This window comes from Perognathus longimembris, chromosome 13 (assembly GCF_023159225.1).
Source record: "Perognathus longimembris pacificus isolate PPM17 chromosome 13, ASM2315922v1, whole genome shotgun sequence".
In the NCBI taxonomy this organism is placed as follows: Eukaryota; Metazoa; Chordata; class Mammalia; order Rodentia; family Heteromyidae; genus Perognathus; species Perognathus longimembris.
In genome coordinates this window covers 54,980,195-54,999,966 of record NC_063173.1, presented here as the reverse complement: position 1 = coordinate 54,999,966, position 19,772 = coordinate 54,980,195, and the positions used below count along the sequence as shown (strand labels likewise).

The following is a 19,772-nucleotide window of genomic DNA, read 5'->3' as shown; positions in this document are numbered from 1 at the left end:
AAATCATGTCCCCACGTCTGAGGTGGTCCAGACTTCAAGTTTCAGGTGGGGCGCCTGGAGCAGCATCCCAGGCCCAGCCTGGCCTTGGGCCCCACTGGGAGGGAGGAGGGGGAGGGGGTCCCCAAGGGTGCCGCCTGGGACCCCCATGGGGGTGGTGGGGGTGAGGTTCTCCAAGGGTGGCGCCGGGAGCCCCGTGGGGGTGGGGTCCTCCTAGGGTGCCGCGGGGACCCCCCGGGGGGTGGGGGTCCCCGAGGGTGCCGCGGGGACCCCCGTCGGGGTGAGGTGGGGTCGGCTGGGGGCCGGCCGCGGACCCGGGGCGCGCCGGGGAGCGAGCGCCGGCGGCGGCCCCGCCCTCCCCGGGCGGCCAATGGGGATCGGCGCGGGCGCGGGCCCGGGGCGCGGGGCGGGCGCTGCGGGGCGCGGCGGGCGCTGTCAGCGCGGGTATAAGAAGGGAAAAGTTGGCCGCGCCGGGTCGGGCCGGCAGGCGCACGCTCGCGGGGACGGCGGCCGCGGCGCGGGGCGGGGCTGGCCGGGGCCGGCAGGGGCGGCGGCGGCGGCGGCGGCGACGGCGGCGGCGGAGCAGCAGCGAGTCCCGGAGGAAGGCGACCTCCCTCCCTCCTTCCTTCCCTCCCTCCGGCCTCCAGCCTCCGGCCTCGCCCTCCTCCGGGCGCGGCGCGGCACGGGGACCCGGCCGCATCCCCCGCTCCCCACGCCCCGGCGCCGAGGACTCCTGCGCGCAGCCATGAGCGGCGGCGGCGTCGGGGAGCCCGGCGGGGGCGGCTCGGGGCCCCGGGCGGAGCCGCCGCCTCGGGGGCCGCCGCTGCCCGCGCTGCGCTGGGAGCAGATCCGCCCGCACCACCTGCCCGGCGACCAGTGGCTGGTGCTCGAGCGCCGCGTCTACGACATCAGCCGCTGGGCGCAGCGGCACCCGGGGGGCAGCCGCCTCATCGGCCACCACGGCGCCGAGGACGCCACGGTAAGCGAGCCGGCGCCCCGGGCGCCCCGGGCACGGGCCGCCGGGCCTCGCCCACCTGCCGCCGCGGGGCCTCGGCGCCCGGACCCCGGGTGGGATGAGGATGGGGGTGGGGACGGGGGTCAGTCCCGGCCGGGGTCTGCCCGGGAAGGAGCCGTCCGCGGTGGGCGTGCCGTGGCCTGTGGACCCGGGGAGCGGGACGGGGTCCCCAGCATCCGGACAGGGCTGGGCAGGGCCCCGGGGTCACCCCGCTCTCGGGGCCAGTGACTCACCTCGCTGGGCTGGCCGCTCCACGTGGGAGGATGGGGCCAGCCAGGCTGGCGGGGGGGGGGCTGGGGGGGGCTCCTCAGGAAGGTCGGTCACCCCAGGACCGGATCCCTAACTCCCCCCCCCCCCCCCGTCTTGTCTAGATCCGGAGGGGTGTGGCCGGCCTCCCTAGGACTGGCCGGCCGGATCCCGCCCTTGAGCAGCCCCCTCCTTCCTCAGGCCCCTATCTGGACATCAGGGATCGAGGCCATCCTGCTCTGTCCTTGACCAGCAAGAATTCTGATAAACCTTGAAACACACGCACACCCACACCCACACACACACACACCTGTAATCCTAAGTACACAGGAGGCTGAGATCCCAGGTTCCTGTTTCAAAGCCAGCCTGGGCAGACAAATCCAAGAGACTCATTATCTCCACCTAACCCGCAAAATAAAATAAAATAAAATAAAAAGCCAGAAGTGGAAGCATGGCTCAAGTGGTAGAGCACCAGCCTTGAGCAGTGAGGGAGAACTGGAGGTCCTGGGTTCTAGGTTAGCCACCCTAGGCCTTTAAGACCTTGGCAGAGTCTGCCCCTCCCCCCCACCCCCCAGGACCTCTCCCTTCCTCCCAGGATGTTGAGGGATTGCTGAGAAGGTTCTTGAACTCAGCAGCATGTGGAGCAGGGAATGTGTGTGTCCCCATGCATTTGAGTGTGGTTGTGGGTGTGGCTGTGTGTGTGTGTGTGTGTGTGGTTCTACTGGGGTGTGGCAGGCATTTGATGCGGCAGCTCCTCACCCTTGAGCCCTAGCTGCTCTGGGAAGGCTATAGGGATGGTCACCCCGGCATAGGACAGGATGGGGCACAGGGCAGGGGCTACCGACTATTTACCCATTGTTTTTCCTGCTTGGGGAGGCAGGGGCTCCCAGGTGGTATTCTCAAGTTTATATTTAGCTTGAGACCCTAACCCTATGGTTTGATTGTCCTTGATTTACGGCCAGTGAGCTCCATTATATATTTTTTTAAAAAGCTAGAGAAAGAGATCTCTTGTTTCCATATCTTGGAATTCATTTTGATATATATCATTTTATGTAATTTTTTTTTTTTTTTTTGCCAGTTGTGGGGTTTGAACGCAGGGCCTTGGGCGCTGTCCCTGAGCCTCTTTGTGCTCAGGTTGCGCATGCCACCAAATGAAGCACAGCTCCACTTCCTTTTGTGTTGTTTTTTGAGTGACTAATTGGTGATAAGAGTCTCCTGAAGACTTTCCTGCTTGGGCTGGCTTTGAACCTTGATCCTCCGGTCTCAGCCTCCTGAATAGCTAGGATGACAGGCTGGAGCCACTGGCACCTGGCTAATGTTTTTTCTTTTTTAAAATGATTTTGCCTTCTTTATGTATGATACATTCATGTATATATCTTCTGCGGGGAGGGCACCGAACACTGATCAAAGTGGACTTCACAACTTGTGGGTGGAGACGGAAGGGAGGGAATGGGAGAGAGCGAGGGAACAGAAGATAGTGGGCGAAAGGAAACGTACTCATTACCTGACTCATGTCATTATAACCCTCTGTACACCATCTCTATGATAACAATAAAGTAAATTAATTATTAAAAAAAATTTGTCCTCTGAGGCTGGGTCCTGGCTTTCCCATTGGAGGCTCTGAATGGCCTTGAACCAGGCACGCCACTCCTTGGAGCCTAAGTTTCCTCGCTCGTCAGGTGGGGTGAGCAGAGGCCTTGCTGGCAGGATGTACCTGATTTATTTGGCCCTAGGGCGCCCATGTTGTAGATGTGTAGTAAATGTGGCCTCTCGGTGTGAGTGCATCGTGCAAACTGCAGCGTACACTGGGCAACATTGTCTGGCTCCAATCCTGTGTAATAGGAATGGCTCCTAACACCGGGCTGGACTTGCCAGAAATACCTGGTCTGCTCAAGCAAGCCACGGGGACAGGAAGGTGGCTGGGTCTAGCACACCCCCGGCTTTGTTCATGACGGCTTCACAGGCATACTAGGAACTGGGCCAGCCCAACTGCCTTTATGATCAAGTGCAGATGCCAAGCACCTCATCCTAGGCCGTGGAATTCAGGTGTGTGTGTGGTGGGGGGGGGGGTGTCAGTTCCCTCTCACCAGCTGGGCCGTCCATCCATCAGCTGTTCTCATGTCCAGCCAACAGAAACCTTCCTGCCAGGAAACGCTCTGAGTTCCTGTGCCATGAAGTCAATCTGTGACCATCCTGGGATACAAAGCCCAGTGCCCTGGGGAGAGCACTCTGGGCCCTGGGCCAGATCCGTGTAAGAGTCAGAGGACCCTGAGACTAACACGCCCAGCCAGCCAGGAGCCAGGCCCAACCACTGCCAGCCTAAGTACATAGGGGCCCCGCAGGGCGCATCTACCGTGTGCTCGGCTCTAAGTTCAGTACTTGCCATTGCTAATCTTTAAACCTTCAAGGTAGCTGGGCACCTGTGGCTCACACCTGACATCCTAGCTACTCGGGAGACTGAGATCTGAGGATGGTGATTCGAAGCCAGCCCAGGCAGGAAAGTCGGTGAGACTCTTACCTCCAGTTAATCACCAAAAAAGCCAGAAGTGGAGCTGTGGCTCGAGTGGTAGAGCCCCAGCCTTGAATGGAAAAAGCTCAGGGCTGAGTTCAAAGTCAGGCCCTGAGTTCAAACCCCAGTACACACACACACACACACACACACACACACACACACACGGATCCCTGAGGGAGAGGACAAAGGCACAGCCCCAGGAGAAGAGCAGGGATAGTGGGAGCCTGCTTTCCCTTTGGGGAGGCCACTCATGGGGGACCATCCACCTGGTCCCCAAAGTGTGAATGTGGCCCGGAAGGAAGATTAAGAGATGCTGTGGACACGAGGACACTGGTGGGAACCATTCCCCTGGGTCTCAGTCTCCCCATCCGTGCAATGGGGTAGGAGTGCTTTCATCTTGGGTGACTGGTTGTCATGGGCAACCAAGCCCATAGAGAGAGAGAGGCGGGGAGGATTTTTCCCAGCACCCTCTGGTGTCCTTTAGAAGGAGGCACCAAGAGCTGTGGAGGAAGGATCCAAGATTCAACAGGCCCCCGAGCCACCCACCCACGTGACCTGTTTCTGCTCATCACACTGGTGGTCTTGGGACCACTGGGCCTTTATCGACCATTCCCCCCTCCCCCCGTGCTGCCATCTAGCCTGGCTCTTTTCCCTAGCCAGCCCCAGCAGGGGAGGAGTTGGGATTGTCTGGCACTGGCAGGAATGCAGTGTGCAGAGGTGGGAATGCTGGTGAGCTCTGAGTATGGGGACAGCTGTTCCCATTCCTCCCCCAGGGTGTCCCCGCTGCTTCAGGTTTCCGGATAAAACAGCCGGGCTGCAGCGGTGGAGGGAGGGCCAGGGTGCCAGAGAGGCGAGCTGCTTGGGTGAAGCCAAGCTTGGGTGAAGGATTTGCCATAGGCGCCCACCCTTCCTTTGGACCCCAGGGGTGCTGGGGGGCAAGGGCAGCCTCCTGCGGGGCATTTCCCTGTAAGCTGGGCACCGTCTCCAAGGCTGGAATGGGAGGCGCTCTGTTCAGCGCCGTTTGGCTTAGTTTCCTCAGCTGTGCCTTGGTTTCCCCCTTCTGCAAAAGGGAACATCCCCCTCCCCTTCTCCCCCCTGGAAGGGATGGTTTGCAGGGAGGACGGTGGCAAGGAACATTGGTGTGCAGGGCCTGGCTTCCTTGCTTTCTCCTCCATCTGGGAAGAGCAGAGGGGCAGGGACTTCCTAGGGGTTTCCTTGGAAACCCAGTGCCCACCTCCACCTCCAGTAAAGACAAACCACCTGGGCTCCGGCGGCCCTGCCCATTCTAGGTCGGCCCTGGCTCACCAGGAACATGCATCATCCTTTGGCCAGTGGCCAGAACGCCCTCCCTGCCTCCCCCTCCTGCCTGCCCCTGCTGAGCCAGGAGATGACTGACAGATCTGCAGCCACTGACTTTGAGGGTCCCATCCGGGCCGTGGGACTCAGATGAGGTCTTGGCCATGGGGCCCTTGCTGGCCATCAGGCCCCTTCTAAGTGCTTTCCCTCCGTGACTCAGGCCGCCCAGCAGCCTGGAGATGGGCACTAATGGCCTCCATTTCACTGATGAGGAAATGCGGAGTGGATGGAGCAGGAGTGGTGTTGTCTGGGGCTCCGTGGGTCCTAAATGGCTGCTTGAGTTATACCCTGGGTGGGCAGGCTGCCTCCACTGTGTCCCCACTCCACCCCCACCTCCAGCCAGCCCGCCTAGCCGCTCAGGGGTGTAGCTGTCTTCTGACAGTTAGGATGACATGGGAAGCCCACTTCTGACGTGACAACTCTGGAACCTGGGCAATGAGGCCCACGTTCTCACTAGCAAGTGGGGCTCTGGAGAGATGGGTCTGGTCCACTTTTTCTTTTTTGGCCAGTCATAGGGCTTGAACTCAGGGCCTGGGCGCTGTCCCTGAGCTAGTGCTCTACCATTTTGAGCCAGTTTTCTGGTGGTTCATTGGAGATGAGAGTCTCAAGGACTTTCCTGCCCCAGCCTCAGTTCTCAGCCTCCTGAGCAGCTAGAATTACAGATGTGAACCAGCCTTCCTGCCTGCCTGCCCTCCTGCTGCCCTCCTCCTCCTCCTCCTCCTCCTCCTCTTAAATGTAATCGTTGCTATTAAGCTGTTGTACAGAGGGGCTGCTATTTCATAAGTCAGGCAATAAGTCCATTTCCTTTTAGGACAATGTCACCCCTTCCCTCGCTTTGCCCCGTTTCCTCCTGCGTCTGTGCCCACACGTGACATAGTTCATTTTCTACAACGGAGCTTGTGCTCGGGGCTGGGGTGCTCTCTCCTAGCTTTTTATTTTGGCCCTCTACCACTTGAGGTTCAGCTCCATTTCTGGCTTTTTAGTGGTTAATTGGAGAGAAGAATAGCATGAACTTTTCCTGCCCAGGCTGGTTTTGATTGATAATCCTCTGATCTCAGCCTCCTAAGGCATGAGCCCCTGGTGCCTGGCTCTCTTCTCCTTCTTCTTTTGTGTTGGTCCTAGGGCTTGAAGTCAGGGCTCCGGCACTGTCTTTGAGCTTTGAGTCTTGAGTCACAGCTCCACCTCCCGCTTTTTTGTTGGTTATTTGACGATGAGAGTCTCATGGGTTTTCTTGCCCAGGCCGACTGGGAACGGCGATCCTGAAATCTCAGCCCCTTGAATACCTAGGATCACCAGGCGCAAGCCCCCAGCCCGAGGCCTCACTTTCTTCTTAAGGGCCTCCACCTTAAGCAGAGGTCAAGCAAGGACTGGTTCCGTGACCCCGGCCAGGACTATCCAACACAGCCTGAACTCAGAGTCCAGGAACCTACTTCACCAAGGTTTCCTCCGGCATGAGAACCCAGGCTCCATTCCCAGTGCTACCTCAGCCCCAGGACCCCAGCCTGCTACCCAACGGCCTGTTGCCCCCCCTGAAAATTTCTGGCCAGCCTGCCGGGGGCGGGGGGGGGGGGAAACTGTCTCTTTGTAAGAGACAGACCCAGCTGGAAAGAGCCTTGGGTGGGCCCTGCCCTGCGTCCTCTTAGTACAAGAATCAGCCCCGGGGAAAGGAGGCAGAGGCTGTCCTCCCTCCCACTCCCTCTGTTCCTCAGATCAAGGGAGTGGCCCCACACAGACCAGGGGACAAGAGAGGGAGATGCTTGCTTCACGGGAGGGAGTCTTAGACCTGTATTGTGTAACTGTGTGTGTGTGTGTGTGTGTGTGTGCAAGACTATGTCCTGAGTCTCTAGATCATGTGTACGAGTGTGACCTGCTCTTGTGTGCGCCTGGTTCTGTGCAGCACACCTTCATGCACGCTCGGCTTTCAAAGAAAGGCAGCTCCGGCCCAGGCCACACTGCAGAAGGCCCGCAGGACACTCGGCTGAGTGAGATGAACCAGCACAAAACCATCGCCTGAGCCACTTACATGCGGTTCCTGGAGCGCTCGGATTCATGGCGAGAGAGTGGAGAGACCATGGCCGGGGGCTGAGGGAGGGGACGGCACAACATAGGGGCTGCAGGGTTTCATCTGTGGAAGCTTGAGAAAGTTCTGGAAGTAAGTGAGAGTAACGGTTGCTCAACCACGTGACTGTATTTAATGCCACTGAACAGGACACCTGAGAATTGTTTGTTGAGATACATTGCACCGCACTGTAATCCCAGCTAACTCAGCAGGCGGAGATCTGAGGGTGGAAGTTTGAAGCCAGGCCTGGGCAGGAAAGCCTGTGGGACTCCTTATCTCCAGCTAACCATCAAAAAGCTGGAAGTGGAGTTGTGGCTCACGTGGTAGAATGCCAGCCTCGAATGAAAAAGCTAAAGGACAGCATCCAGGCCCTGAGTTCAAGCTCTGACACAAAAGAAAAAAAAAATAAGTTAATGCTTAACAGCCCAGAGGCAGCAGGGCTCTGAAATCTCTTTGCCTTGGCTTACCCCAGGAAATGGAATTTCGCGATTAGGTCAACAGAGCCCCAAGGCCAGTCTTCCCTTGTGGCTCCTTTGCCCTGACCAACCCCAGCTTCTCGGGCAGCTTCCTGGGGCCCTATCCCCCCTCCTCCTTTCTCCTTCAACATTCCTTATTCTAGAAGCTGCAACTTCCAGCCCTGTGCCCGCCCCCCCTCCCCCCACCCTGGGCTGCCCTGGGCCAGGAAGTAAGGAAATTATTGGGAAAGAGGATGCTAGGTGAGTCTCTCTCTGCAGGTATGGTTTCTAAACCAGGGCCTGCGGCGCCCCCACTGTTCCGGCACCCAGACCAGGCGCTGCTACCAGTTCTGTTTGTTAATAGACAGTAAAGCAGGGCGTCGGTGGCTCTCCTATCATCTCAGCTCCTTAGGAGGCTAAGATCTGAGGATTGAGACTCAAAGCCAGACCCAGGGTAAAGCAAGTCCATGAAAATCATCACCCCAAAGCTGGAAGTAGTTGTGGCTTCAGTGGTAGAGTGCTCGAGTCCCAAGGTCTGGGCACTATCCCTGAGTGCTTCTTTTGCTCTAGGATAACGCTCTGCCATTTGAGCCACGGTGCCACTTCCAGCTTTTTCTGAGTAGTTAGTTGGAGATAGGAGTTTCACAGACTTTTAGGCCCTGGCTGGCTTCGAACCACAATCTTCAGATTGCAGCTTCCTGACTAGCTAGGATGACGGATGGGCCACCAGAGCTGTGTCACCTGTTGCAATGTCACCTTTACATGAGCTGCTGGGCTCTGGGGTGGGAGGGGGGGTGTTGGGGGGGACGACAATAGAGGGCCCCTGTCCTTCAGCAGCCTTCTTCAAAGACATCCCCTCTAGCAGCCAGAAACCTCTCAGCGACCTTTCCCAGCACCCCCCCCCCCCCCCCCCGGGGAACAGGACACGAGGCCACCACCCGGCTTCTGTTCCTGCAGTCCTGCTGTGTTCACCTACTCAGAGGGAGGAGCTGCTGAAATTTATGGCAACAATAAAAATCCAGACCAAGTAATGGGCCCGGTTCGGTGTCATGTGAGAATAATTCCCGCGCCAGGCCTAGCACCCACACCACCTCAGGCAGGAATCAGGAGGGCTAAGTGAGCGCCCAGGTGAAGTTCAAGTGGACTCTGACTGCTGGCTGCTCCCTCCTGGCTCCTAATCTTTCTCCTCGCCTCTTATGTCCTCCCATCCCCCTGTCCTTTATCTTCTTTCTCTTGCCTTGCACCTACCCTCCAGCCCTATGACAACATCATCACAGGAATGTTAGCCTTTGTGTGTGTGTGTGCGTGCGTGCGTGCGTGCGTATGTGCACGCATGTGGGGGGCACACACACAGTCCTGAGATTTGAACTCAGGGCCTTGTGCCCTCACTTAGCTTTTCCATTCAAGGCTGGCCCTCTACCAGTTGAGCCACACTTCCACTTCCTTTTTTTTTTTTTCTTTTTGCTGATTAATCAGAGGTCAGAGTCTCACTGACTTCTCTTCTGGTGGGGTGGGGGTAGAGGTGGCTTTGAACTGTGATTCTCAGATCTCAGCCTCTTCAGCACCTTAGGATTACAAGTGGAGCCACTAGCACCAGGCGCAGACAGCTGATGTTCTGTGTGGCTGTCTGTCAGCGTTGCCCATCCCTCAATGGCCCTTCTTGCCCTGTCTCTGCTGGCGGCTTCCAGGTGCGATGCCAGCTGTCTGTCTATCTGTCTGTCCAGCTGACTGTCTGCTCTCTTCCAGGATGCCTTCTATGCCTTCCATCAAGATCTCCACTTTGTGCGCAAGTTCCTGAAGCCCCTGCTGATCGGAGAACTGGCACCGGAAGAGCCTAGCCAGGATGGACCTCAGAATGTGAGGGGGCATTGGAGGGGCTTGCCCTGGTCTGCCGTGGCCTGTGGGGGTGAGGGCCCCAGGTCTGGCTTGGGGCCCCCTTCCCTTCTCTGGGCCTACGAGCCTTGTCTGCCATGAGGGTGTATGGTGAGTTGACTCCGGCTCCCCGTTTATCACACTGGCTGGCCTTTAGGCCCCAGGGGAGATCTTGCCATCAGTTAGTCACCCAGCTCCACGCTAGCTGTGGACTCTTGCTCCTCCTCTGCCCATCCCGCCCTGTCCACAATTCTCGGGCCTGGCATTGGGCCCTAGAAGGAGTCACTAAGGTTCTGGGGAGCTGTTGGGGGCTTCTGGGGACCACAAGAGGCCTGGCTTCCTCAGCTGACTGGACACTCTCCTGTGGCAGACCCAGCTGATCAAGGACTTCCGAACTCTGCGCCGTACAGCTGAGGACATGAAACTCTTTGAGGCGGATCCTGTCTTCTTCGCCCTCCTGCTGGGCCACATCCTGACCATGGAAGTGCTGGCCTGGCTCCTCATCTACCTCCTGGGCCCCGGCTGGGTGTCTAGCACCTTCGCTGCCCTCATCCTGGCTCTCTCCCAGGTGACTCCGGGACCAAGCAACACACAACGGGGCCCCAGCCATGTGGGCATTGGGGAGATACCTGCTGAATGAATGAATGAACAAATAGGAGAATAGTCAGAGGGCCCTGAAGGTGACCTGTAGGTCACACTGGGCTCTCATGGAGCTATGCAAGTTTCTTCCTTGTATAATAAGTGTTGAGCAAGCACAGGGTGGGGAAGGTCACAGCAGAAGGTCACAGTTCTGCGTCAGACTTGTGCAAGGGAAGAAATGGGGTGCTCTCTTTTCTGCCCATCATCCTTACTAAAGGGTCCTTGCCAGTTCCCACCAATGACTGATGACAGGTTCCCAGAGAAATGCCTGGCGTCATTGTTTCTTCTGCCTTAGTTTTATAGGACACAGGCACCTACAGATTGAAGATCTAAAGACTCAGTGGTCCCCCCACCCTTCTCTTTGTGCTGGTCATAAAGCTTGAACTCAGGGCCTGGGTGCTATCGTTGAGCTCTTTTGCTCAAGGCTAGTGCTTTCTCACTTGAGCCACAGCTTCACTTCCAGCTTTTTTTGGTAGTTCACTGGAGTTAAGAATCTCACAGGGCTAGGGATATAGCCTAGTGGCAAAGAGTACTTGTCTCCTTTACATGAGGCCCTGGGTTCAATTCCCCAGCACCATATATACAGAAAACGGCCAGAAGTGGCGCTGTGGCTCAAGTGGCAGAGTGCTAGCCTTGAGCAAAAAGAAGCCGGGGACAGTGCTCAGGCCCTGAGTCCAAGCCCCAGGACTGGCAAAAAAAAAATGAATCTCACAGACTTCCCTGCCTGGGCTGACTTGGAACTGTGATCCTCAGTCCTCAGCCTCCTGAGTAGCTTGAAGTATAGGCATGAGCTACCCTTGCCTGGCTTGGGTTAATGAATCCAACGTAATATAAATGATTACATGGAAAGGGCCAGAGCTCATGAAAATAGACTAGGCAGAGAAACCTAGCGAGGTCTGTCTGTCCAGAGTCTTCCATTCTTTCCTCCCAGCTATGTGGGAGTGTCCTAGGATCTGCTATCTGGTAAGAGGCGTGAGGATTCATGGCCAGCTCCAAGACAAATGGGGAAATGAGAGTCTGATTTGCAAGCCTGTGGCTGGGTCTTGGGAAAGAGAGGCTGTGGCTTTCATGACCCACCTTGAGGAAGAGATTACCTTCAGGGAGAAAGGCTTGCAGGCCTTAGGAAGCCTGGAGAAGATGGGAGGCAAGCTTGGCTTTGGGCTGTGTTTTTCTGATACCTCAACGTTTGTAATTTCCTCCACCCCTGCCTCACCCGCCCTGGTCTGTAAAAAGAGGTGTCATCGGCCGGGGCTCCAAGTGGAACCTCGGCAGTGGGTAGACACAAGGACCTGGGAAGGGCCCAGGCAGCAGGCATCCTTGGCCGTCCCTGCGTGGGCCCCTCCCCCAGCCCCTGACCAACCCCTCCCCCATCCCTGACCATCCCCTCCCACAGCCCCTGACCACCCTCTCCCCAGCCCCTGACCATCCCCTCCCCCAGCCCCTGACCACCCCCTCCCCCAGCCCCTGACCGCCCCTCTTTCCCCAGGCCCAGAGCTGGTGTCTGCAGCACGACCTGGGCCATGCCTCCATCTTCAGGAAGTCCCGCTGGAACCAGTTGGCCCAGCAGTTTGTGATGGGGCAGCTGAAGGTGAGGCGGCGGTGGGTGGGTGAGCAGGTGGGCGGGCAGCAGGTGCTGAGCTGGGGCACTGGACTGGGGCTATCAAGTGTGTGGCTACCCAGTGTGGGTCCACGACCTGAGCCTCCCTCTCCCCACAGGGCTTCTCCGCTCACTGGTGGAATTTCCGCCACTTCCAGCACCACGCCAAACCCAACATCTTGAACAAAGACCCCGATGTGACCCTGGCGCCTGTCTTCCTCATGGGGGAGTCATCTGTGGAGGTGGGGGGGAGGGGCATGGACGCAGCTGCCTGCCTGGTCACACCCACCCTGTCCCCAGGCTTGGTCCCCCCTCCAGCTCTTTATCCCACCCCTGGCCCAGCATGCCTCCTCCCCATCTCCCTAGCCAGGGCCCGGTTGCTAGAGTCTAGGGGTGCCTTTGGCCTCGGCCAGCGCCAGGGCTGTTTTCCCTAGCCCACCGCCTGTCTCCACAGTATGGCAAGAAGAAACGCAGATACCTACCCTACAACCACCAGCACCTGTACTTCTTCCTGAGTGAGTATCCACTGGTTCCTCCCGGGGTGGGGGCGTGGAGGGGCCATGCCTGAACCTGCACAGCCCTCCCCATGGTCCTGAGGGGCCTCAGCCACCTCCGCACCATGAGGTACCCCCCAGGGAGGGGACAGGACATGGCTGGACGGGGACTAGCCTTGTAGGTGATGAGGGCGTGGCCCAGGTCCCGCATTGGTAATGCTGGGCGCTCCTGGAGGAAGCAGCCTCCTCCTGCTGCACGCCTGGCGCTCCAGCCCTGCTCCTGTGTGCCCTCTTCTTGCAGTTGGCCCCCCTCTGCTCACCCTGGTGAATTTCGAAGTGGAAAACCTGGCATACATGCTGGTGTGCATGCAGTGGACGGTGAGTGACCCGTGGCCATGGGCAGGGCCACAGGGACAGCAGTGTCCGCCCATGAACGCAGACGGGTGCCCCTGGGTACGCCGTGGGGGCGTGGCTGGGTGTAAGCGTGCACGTGGCTGGGGGCATGGACACGGGGAGGGGGGTGGAGCTTGGGTCTCTGGGAGGTTGTGACTGGGACCTTGTTCATTTATCCAGTGGGGGAAAAAAAAAAAAAACAGAAGCGTAGGGAGAGCCCACACCTGGCTGGAGCTCTGAGACCGATGAGAACAGAAGGCTGGGTGGCCCCAGATCCTGCTCCCCCACTCCCCCAGACTCCAGGCCCGCCTGGAGGCCGCTCAGCCTGCCCTCTGCCCTCCCCGCAGGACCTGCTCTGGGCCACCAGCTTCTATTCTCGTTTCTTCCTGACCTACGTCCCTTTCTACGGCGTCCCCGGGGCGCTGCTTCTCTATGTGGCTGTCAGGTATGGCCAGCTGTGGAATGGCGGGCGGGGGTGGGGGAGGGGCGTGCAGGTCACGCGGGCCTCCACTTGCCCCTCTCAGAGTGGGCACCGTGTCACCGCATTGGGTGGCTCCGGGGAAATCAGGGCCCAGGGGCTGGCTGGCCGTTGGCACTCCTAACTAAGCAAGGTGGCTCAGCCTCCTGGAGGACGATCGGTTCCGTTTCTGTCGACATCTGGAAGGGAAAACTTCACGGTCCCAGTCTACGGACGAGGGAGCTGGGGCCCAGGTCTGGGCCCAGTGAGGGCTGGCGGGGTCAGAACCCGAGCCTTCCTCTGCAGGGTGCTGGAAAGCCACTGGTTCGTGTGGATCACGCAGATGAACCACATCCCCAAGGAGATCGGCCACGAGAAGCACCAGGACTGGGCCAGCTCCCAGGTAGGCAGCAGCGAGGGCCGGGTGGGCGTCACGCTTGGACAATGTCGGGGGTGGGGGGGGCTTCTAGCTCGGAGCTAGTGGGCACGGCTGGGTGGGGCTGCCACGTGTGGGAGGCCCGGCCTGCGGCCTAGAGCCAGAGCAAGCCGCCCTCACCAGTGCCCCTCCTCCTCCTGGCAGCTGGCGGCCACCTGCAACGTGGAGCCCTCGCTCTTCATTGACTGGTTCAGCGGGCACCTCAACTACCAGATTGAGCACCAGTGAGTAGTGTGACCCAGGGGCCCCCTTTCCCAGCTTTCCCCAGAAAGCCAAGGCAGACTCCTAGACTAGCCAGGGACTCTGGGAGAGGTAGGAAGGGGGGCCCGGGAGGTGAAGAGAGGTGTCAGCATATTCCTGACCTCCCCCCACCCCCAAACCCTCCCCAGCCTCTTCCCCACCATGCCGAGGCACAACTACCACAAAGTGGCCCCGCTGATCAAGTCTCTGTGTGCCAAGCATGGCCTGCACTATGAGGTGAAGCCCTTCTTCACGGCCCTGGCGGACATCATCAGGTAAGGCTGTATCCAGGCTCCACTTGACCCCAGTCAGCACCCTCCCAGGCAGCTGGCCCCTGAACCTCCCCAAGAGCTGGTGTTCCAGGCCTTTCTAGATCAACACAGCCCTTCTTTCCCTCCCCTACCACTCATCCACACAGAGGATTCACAGAGCACCTACCAACACATCAGTGGGTAGTATAGGGCCAGTGAGCATACTGCTTCTTGGGGGGGGGGGGGAGGACAGCAAGCAGCTTTGGAAGAAAAAGAAAGGAAAGGCAGGGTGCTGATGGCTCATGTCTGTATTCCTAGCTACTCAGGGGGCTGAGATCTGAGGAACATGGTTTGGAGTCAGCCTGGGCAGGAAAGTTTGTGAGACTCTTAACTGTAATTAACAAAAAAGCTGGAAGTGGAGCCGTGGCCCAAGTTGTACTGTGCCAACCTTGAGCAGAAAAAGCTAAGGGAGCGTACAAGGATCCGAGTTCGAGCAAACCTCCACTACTATTGGCACTTAAGGAAAAAAGTGGTGAAAATGTAGGAATTGCTTTGGCAAAGCAACCAACACCTAGGGTGGGCTGAGCATCTGTGGCTCGTGTGGGTCCTCCTAGCTACTCAGGAGGCTGACATCTGAGGATCATAGTTCAAAGCCAGCCTGAGCAGGAAAGTCCGTGAGTGTCTTATCATCTCCAACCAACCATAAAAAGGCCTAAAATGGAGATGTGACTCTTGAGCACAATATCTCAGGGACGGTGCCCAGTCCCAGAGTTCAAAGCCTAGGACCAGCATACACCCCCAAACACCTCAGGAAATCCTAGGGTAGGGCTAGGTGAGGAGAAAGAAGGCCAGGGAGGGACACAGTTGTCAGCAGGGGCAGGAAGCTGGTCACTGGGACAGAACATTTCAGGCAGAGGGCACCGCAGTTGCAAAGGCCCTAAGGTAGGCATGGGCTGGGATGTGGGACAGTCACTGAGCGAGGCGGGGACCTCCAGGTTTACATGGTGGAGAGAAGAGCCACAGCCCCGCCCCTCCCTGGATCTTCCTCCTCTGAGCCTCTGCATGTTGGGCTCCTCCCGTCCATCTTGCTGTTTCAGACGTGGGCTTCTCCTTGGTGAGCCTTCCAGCCTGGTCCTCTCAGCCCCAGCCCCTTGGCTCACCCCATCCAAGCACCTGGCACGGGGTTTCCCTTCCCCACACAGACTTCAGGCTCCCCATGGACAGATTCTGTGTACTTACTATGTGTCGGCTCACACGGCCCAGTGGGGCTCAGACCTGGGCTTGCCTGGCTGCCCGCATGGCTACTCTAGCTCATACTTCCACCAATGAGTGCCTGGCCTGGCGTCCCCTCCCTGGCCCCACGGCCACCTCCCCCCAGGGGCACAGGGAGGGGGGAGGGGGTAGCGTCTTGCAGTAGAGCCCTGACCCCTGCCTTCTCCTCCCAGGTCCCTGAAGAAGTCTGGAGATGTCTGGTTGGATGCCTATCTCCACCAGTGAAGGCAGTACTCACCCAGGTGGAGAAGGGGGAAAGGGACCTGAGCCCCAGGACCATCAAGCCCCTCCAGGCAGACTTGCCGGCACCAGCCCCACCCTCTCCTGTCCCCCCCACCCCCATAGCCTTGGCTTTGGGGTGGCCACGGGGCCAGGGGTGGAGGGGGGCGGGGCGCGCAAGGCCCTTCTGTCAAGGACAGCATGTTTTCCTAGATCCAGAATTGGGGAAACCTGATATTTTTATATAAAAGTCAACTCTCTATATTATATTACAGAGCCATGTTGAATGTGTGTGGGTCCTGAAGCTGGGGTTGGCCGCGGCCTCCCACGTGGGGGTGTTGGATGTGTGTGGTGGGGGTGAGTGGGGACTGAGCTGCCCCGTTCCCCGCGTATCCGCTTACAAGGACCCCTGGGTGAGGCATGGGGCATGGGCTTCGGCGCTGAGGACCACATCTGGGGGTGCTGGCGAAGTCAGTGTGCCTGGTCCTACAGCCCTGCACGCAATGGAGTCCTCGGGGGTCCCGGGGTGGGGAGGGACAGCAGGTGGGTAGGAGCGGTGAAGCCCGTGCCTGGTGGCGCCCACCGCTAATGCACTGAATAAGCCCGGCCGCTTTCCCCTAAACAATCACCGCCAGCTCACCCGGCCTCGGGCTCCCCATCGGGACAACACGAACAGCAAGGCCAGGGCTGGGTATTTGGGGGGCAGTTCTCAGGGGACACAGTTCATTTCGTTTGTCTACATCACGAGGGTGGAGCTCTGGGCCACCCCAGGTTACACAGGTGCCCTGCCGGTGAGCGCCACGCCCCCAGCAAGGGCTTTGCCCGGCCCCAGAGCCCGGCGAACTCTATCTGCTCTCACAGGGAGACAGCCTGGATGTGGCATTCTGCTTCCCTTAGCCTGGGCCGGGAGAGCACAGGGGCCCTCAGCTCCACCCCGTGCAACCTCAACCACACCACTCGGAAAACTGTCAGGAAGACAGGAAGCGGAAGCCGGCCTGGACAGTCTCACGAGACCCTGTCCCCAAATCATTCTTAACAATTATTGTTAAAACAGCCATTGGACGTACAGCTCAGGGTAGATAGAGCACTTGCCTCGCATGTTCAAGGACTTGGGTTGAGCAGAGAAGGAAGGCAAGGAGAGAGGAAGGAAGGAAAGGAAAGGAAGGATGAGAGGGAGGAAACAAGGAAGGAAAGAGGGTGAAAGGAAGAAAAAGGGGGGGGGGGGAAAGGAGAGAACAAGGGAAGGGCAGAGGAAATAAACCCCGGGTACAGAGCCCCTGCACAGCCTGTTCCCTCCGGGGGAGTCGCCTCCTGCCACCGCCTCGCCAAGTCCTGACCCCGGGTGGCACACGGAGCTAGGGGTCAGCGGGCATTGACCCACGCCCTGGCAGGCAGTCACCAGAATTCCAGCGGTGGGTGGCTGTGATGGGCTGGGGAGGTGCTAACACCCATGCAAGCTCCTGCCCGGGGCACACTGAGCCTGCAGCGCCCCCTAGGAGCTCCCAGGGTGCCTGTACACCGTGGGGCAGGCTGTGCTCCACGCTGCCCCTGCTGGTGGCCCAGGGGAGTGCACGCTCCCCTGGGCAAACAGAATTTCTCTCACTTGTTTATAGACCTCCCGTAGGTTTCTTCCTTTGCAATCACAGAGCACATTGGTCAAGACAGGCCATGTTTCTCAACAGAACAGAGAAAGGCCTCTGAGAAACATGGAGTCTCCTTTTTATATTCCTGCACAGAAAGCAACAACAGCAATAAAAACTACCTAAGGGGGGGAAAGAAGCATGACTTGTGTGTTTAGTTCTTTCAGTCAACCCACCTGAGTCTCCTGTGACCAGGTCATGAGAGCCAGCTCCTCCTAGCATGTGGGAGTGGCTGGTGGACAGACAGACAACAGTTCATGGCAGCATGGATGGTGAGTCCTGGAACTGTGACACTTCCAGTATCGGCTCTTTTTTGGGTAGGTGGCGGGGGGGGGGGGGGGTCGGTTGTGAGGCTTGAACTCAGGGCCTGGGCTCTGTCCCTGAGCTCTTTTGCTCAAGGCCAGTGCTCTACCACTTTGAGCCACAGCACCATTTCCGGTTTTCTGGTGGTTAATTGGAGATGAGTCTTATATGTTCCTGCCTGGGTCAGCTTTGAACCTCAATCCTCAGATCTTAGCCTCCTGAGTAGCTGGAATTACAGGTGGGAGCCACTGGCACCCGGCTGTTAGCCATCCTTATCTGTTATCAACCTTATCAGCTGTCACTAGCTCTGCCAATTGTTCTTGAGCTGGATGACTAAACTGCCTTCAGTCTCAAGAAGATGGAGGCAGAGGACAAGGACCGTTTATATGTTGAACCACTTTGGTTAGCAAGTGTAAAACCCTATACAAATAACACTTGAGCAGGGCACCTGTCATCCTAGCTGCTCAGGAGGCTGAGCTCTTGAGGACTGAGGTTTGAAGCCAGCAGGGTCAGGAAAGTCCGTGAGACTCTTTCTCTCCAATGAACCACCCAAAAGGCCGGAAGTGAAGCTGTGGTGCAAATGGTAGAGTGCTAGCCTTAAGCAAAAAAAAAAAAAAAAAGCTCAAAGACAGTGCCTAGGTCCTGAGTTCAAGCCCCAGTACACAAGAAAACAAACAACAAAAACCATGTAACAGCCAGGATCTGGACTGGCCCTCCCCATCTGCCTGTTAAGAGAAGCTCCCAGAAACCCTGCCTCCATCCACAGCTGCCCCACCCACCTCAGACATTTGCACTGGGGTCCCTGGGGGACTCCTTGCTAGAGGCCTTGGTAGGTGCATGCAGAATCAAGCACAGGCCGCAGGGCGGTCCCCACTACCTCACCCCTCCTTCCAGAGTGCCCCATTGGACAGTGGGGGAAGCTGTCTGGCAGCCTCTGGGCCTCCAGCTCCACCCAGCCCCACCTCTTGGCCGGGTACTCTGCAGGTGCCCATACCACAAGGCCGATAGGGCTATCTCACCCCACTGTGGGTGAGAGCTTATCTCCTCCGTCCTGAATGGCCAAACCCTCCCCACTCCCCCACATGGCTTACAAACCTCTCGGGCCAGCTTCAGGGCCTCCAGCAAGGGGCCCGACATTGGACAAGACGGCCAGGCAGACTGGGTCAGAACCCCATGTGTCTGTCCTGACTCAACTGGTGCCGGCCTCCAGCCAGGCCTCTGGCTCTCTCCTGGCCCAGGGGAGGAGATGCCAACAGCTGCCCACTGGAATATTCGAGTGTCGCAGCTCAATTCTAGGGGGAAGGGGCTCGTGCAGACAGCAGGTATGGCTGTCCCCAGCTCCTTGACCCCCAGCAGTGCTCAAGGGCAAAGCAAGGACTGGTGGGGGAATCACAGAAGTCAAGAGGGGTGTTGTGGGGGACCAGGTGCCCCAAGATCTAGATCCAGATTTGCCTGACAGCCCGATAGCTGGGCATCCCTTAGTCACGAGTCCATCCCTTCCCCTCCACCCTACCACTCTCCCTCCCTTAGCCCCTGGCCAGCACAGTTGATGGGTCCCAGATTCCCAGCGGACAGGGCCTGGACTGGCTGCCAGGCCCGTCCCAAGGCATGCGGACAGCCAGGGGTCCCAGGCCCCAACCCGAGGGCAGGCCAAACAGTAGCGATGAAGGATAGAATCTACTAGGTTTTTAGCCTCTGGTGGGGACGCAGCTGGAGGTTTTCAGTACCAAACGGCAGAAATGATGGCCCAGAGGCCAAGTTCCTACCCAGGGCCTAGGTGAGTTAGAGGTGTCCCTGCTTCCAAGCCCAGGGGGTCACCTACCACACCCCCCCCCAGGCCATTCCAAGGGCTATGGGGCTCTCCTCCCCCAGGGCCGCCCTACCTAATCCGGCTCCAAGGAGCAGAGCACCCCCGGGGTGCTGGCTACCCTGTGCCTCTTGGCTCTTTTCCTGGTACCCTTGGTGTGACCTGGCCAGGGCTGGCCCGTTCGGAGCCAGTTGGTCAGAGCAAGACCCGGTCTCAGGAAGTCGAGCCACTGAGGTGCCCCTGGCTCATTTTTCCCCACTTGTTCCAGGTTCTGGGGGCAAAACCAACCTAGGCCCTGGACTGTCCCTTTGTGTAGGAGCAGGTGACCGGGCTGAGATGGCATCAGCCTCCCTCAGGCCATGTGGGCTGGGCGAGCCACTGCCCAGAGGGAGACGGGATCGGCCATTTGCTTTGGCAGCACCTTCTGGGGAGGACAACGGTTCCATTCACCCCCAGGACCTTCGAAACGAGGTCCTCTTCCCTACTGGGAGGGCGTCCTGGTCCCGTCCAGT

At 58.6% G+C, this 19,772-nt stretch overlaps 2 protein-coding genes across 2 annotated transcripts in view; both read left to right on the top strand.

Moving 5' to 3' along the window:
* Rab3il1 (RAB3A interacting protein like 1) overlaps positions 1-2,349 on the top strand; it is a 29,151-nt gene extending 26,802 nt beyond the window's left edge. The window contains exon 11 of the transcript XR_007213062.1: positions 2,337-2,349. The gene's annotated coding sequence lies outside the window, so the exon portion shown is untranslated. The remainder of the gene's footprint in view (positions 1-2,336) is intronic.
* On the top strand, positions 585-15,777 carry Fads3 (fatty acid desaturase 3). The gene is made up of 12 exons (XM_048361152.1): positions 585-976; positions 9,387-9,497; positions 9,883-10,080; positions 11,638-11,739; positions 11,868-11,990; positions 12,203-12,263; positions 12,544-12,620; positions 12,983-13,080; positions 13,399-13,495; positions 13,673-13,752; positions 13,918-14,043; positions 15,465-15,777. Exons 1-12 carry the CDS (start codon positions 743-745, stop codon positions 15,514-15,516), a joined length of 1,359 nt encoding a protein of 452 aa, XP_048217109.1. The 5' UTR covers positions 585-742; the 3' UTR covers positions 15,517-15,777.
* The last annotated feature ends 3,995 nt before the right edge of the window (positions 15,778-19,772 follow it).

What these genes read in the sequence shown, in the direction of transcription:
- Fads3 (XM_048361152.1), top strand. Translation starts at nt 743, where the DNA reads ATGAGCGGCGGCGGCGTCGGGGAGCCCGGCGGGGGCGGCTCGGGGCCC. An exon ending in AGGACTGGGCCAGCTCCCAG is followed by an intron (nt 13,496 to 13,672) that starts GTAGGCAGCAGC and finishes TCCTCCTGGCAG; the next exon opens with CTGGCGGCCACCTGCAACGT. An exon ending in GCCCTGGCGGACATCATCAG is followed by an intron (nt 14,044 to 15,464) that starts GTAAGGCTGTAT and finishes TTCTCCTCCCAG; the next exon opens with GTCCCTGAAGAAGTCTGGAG.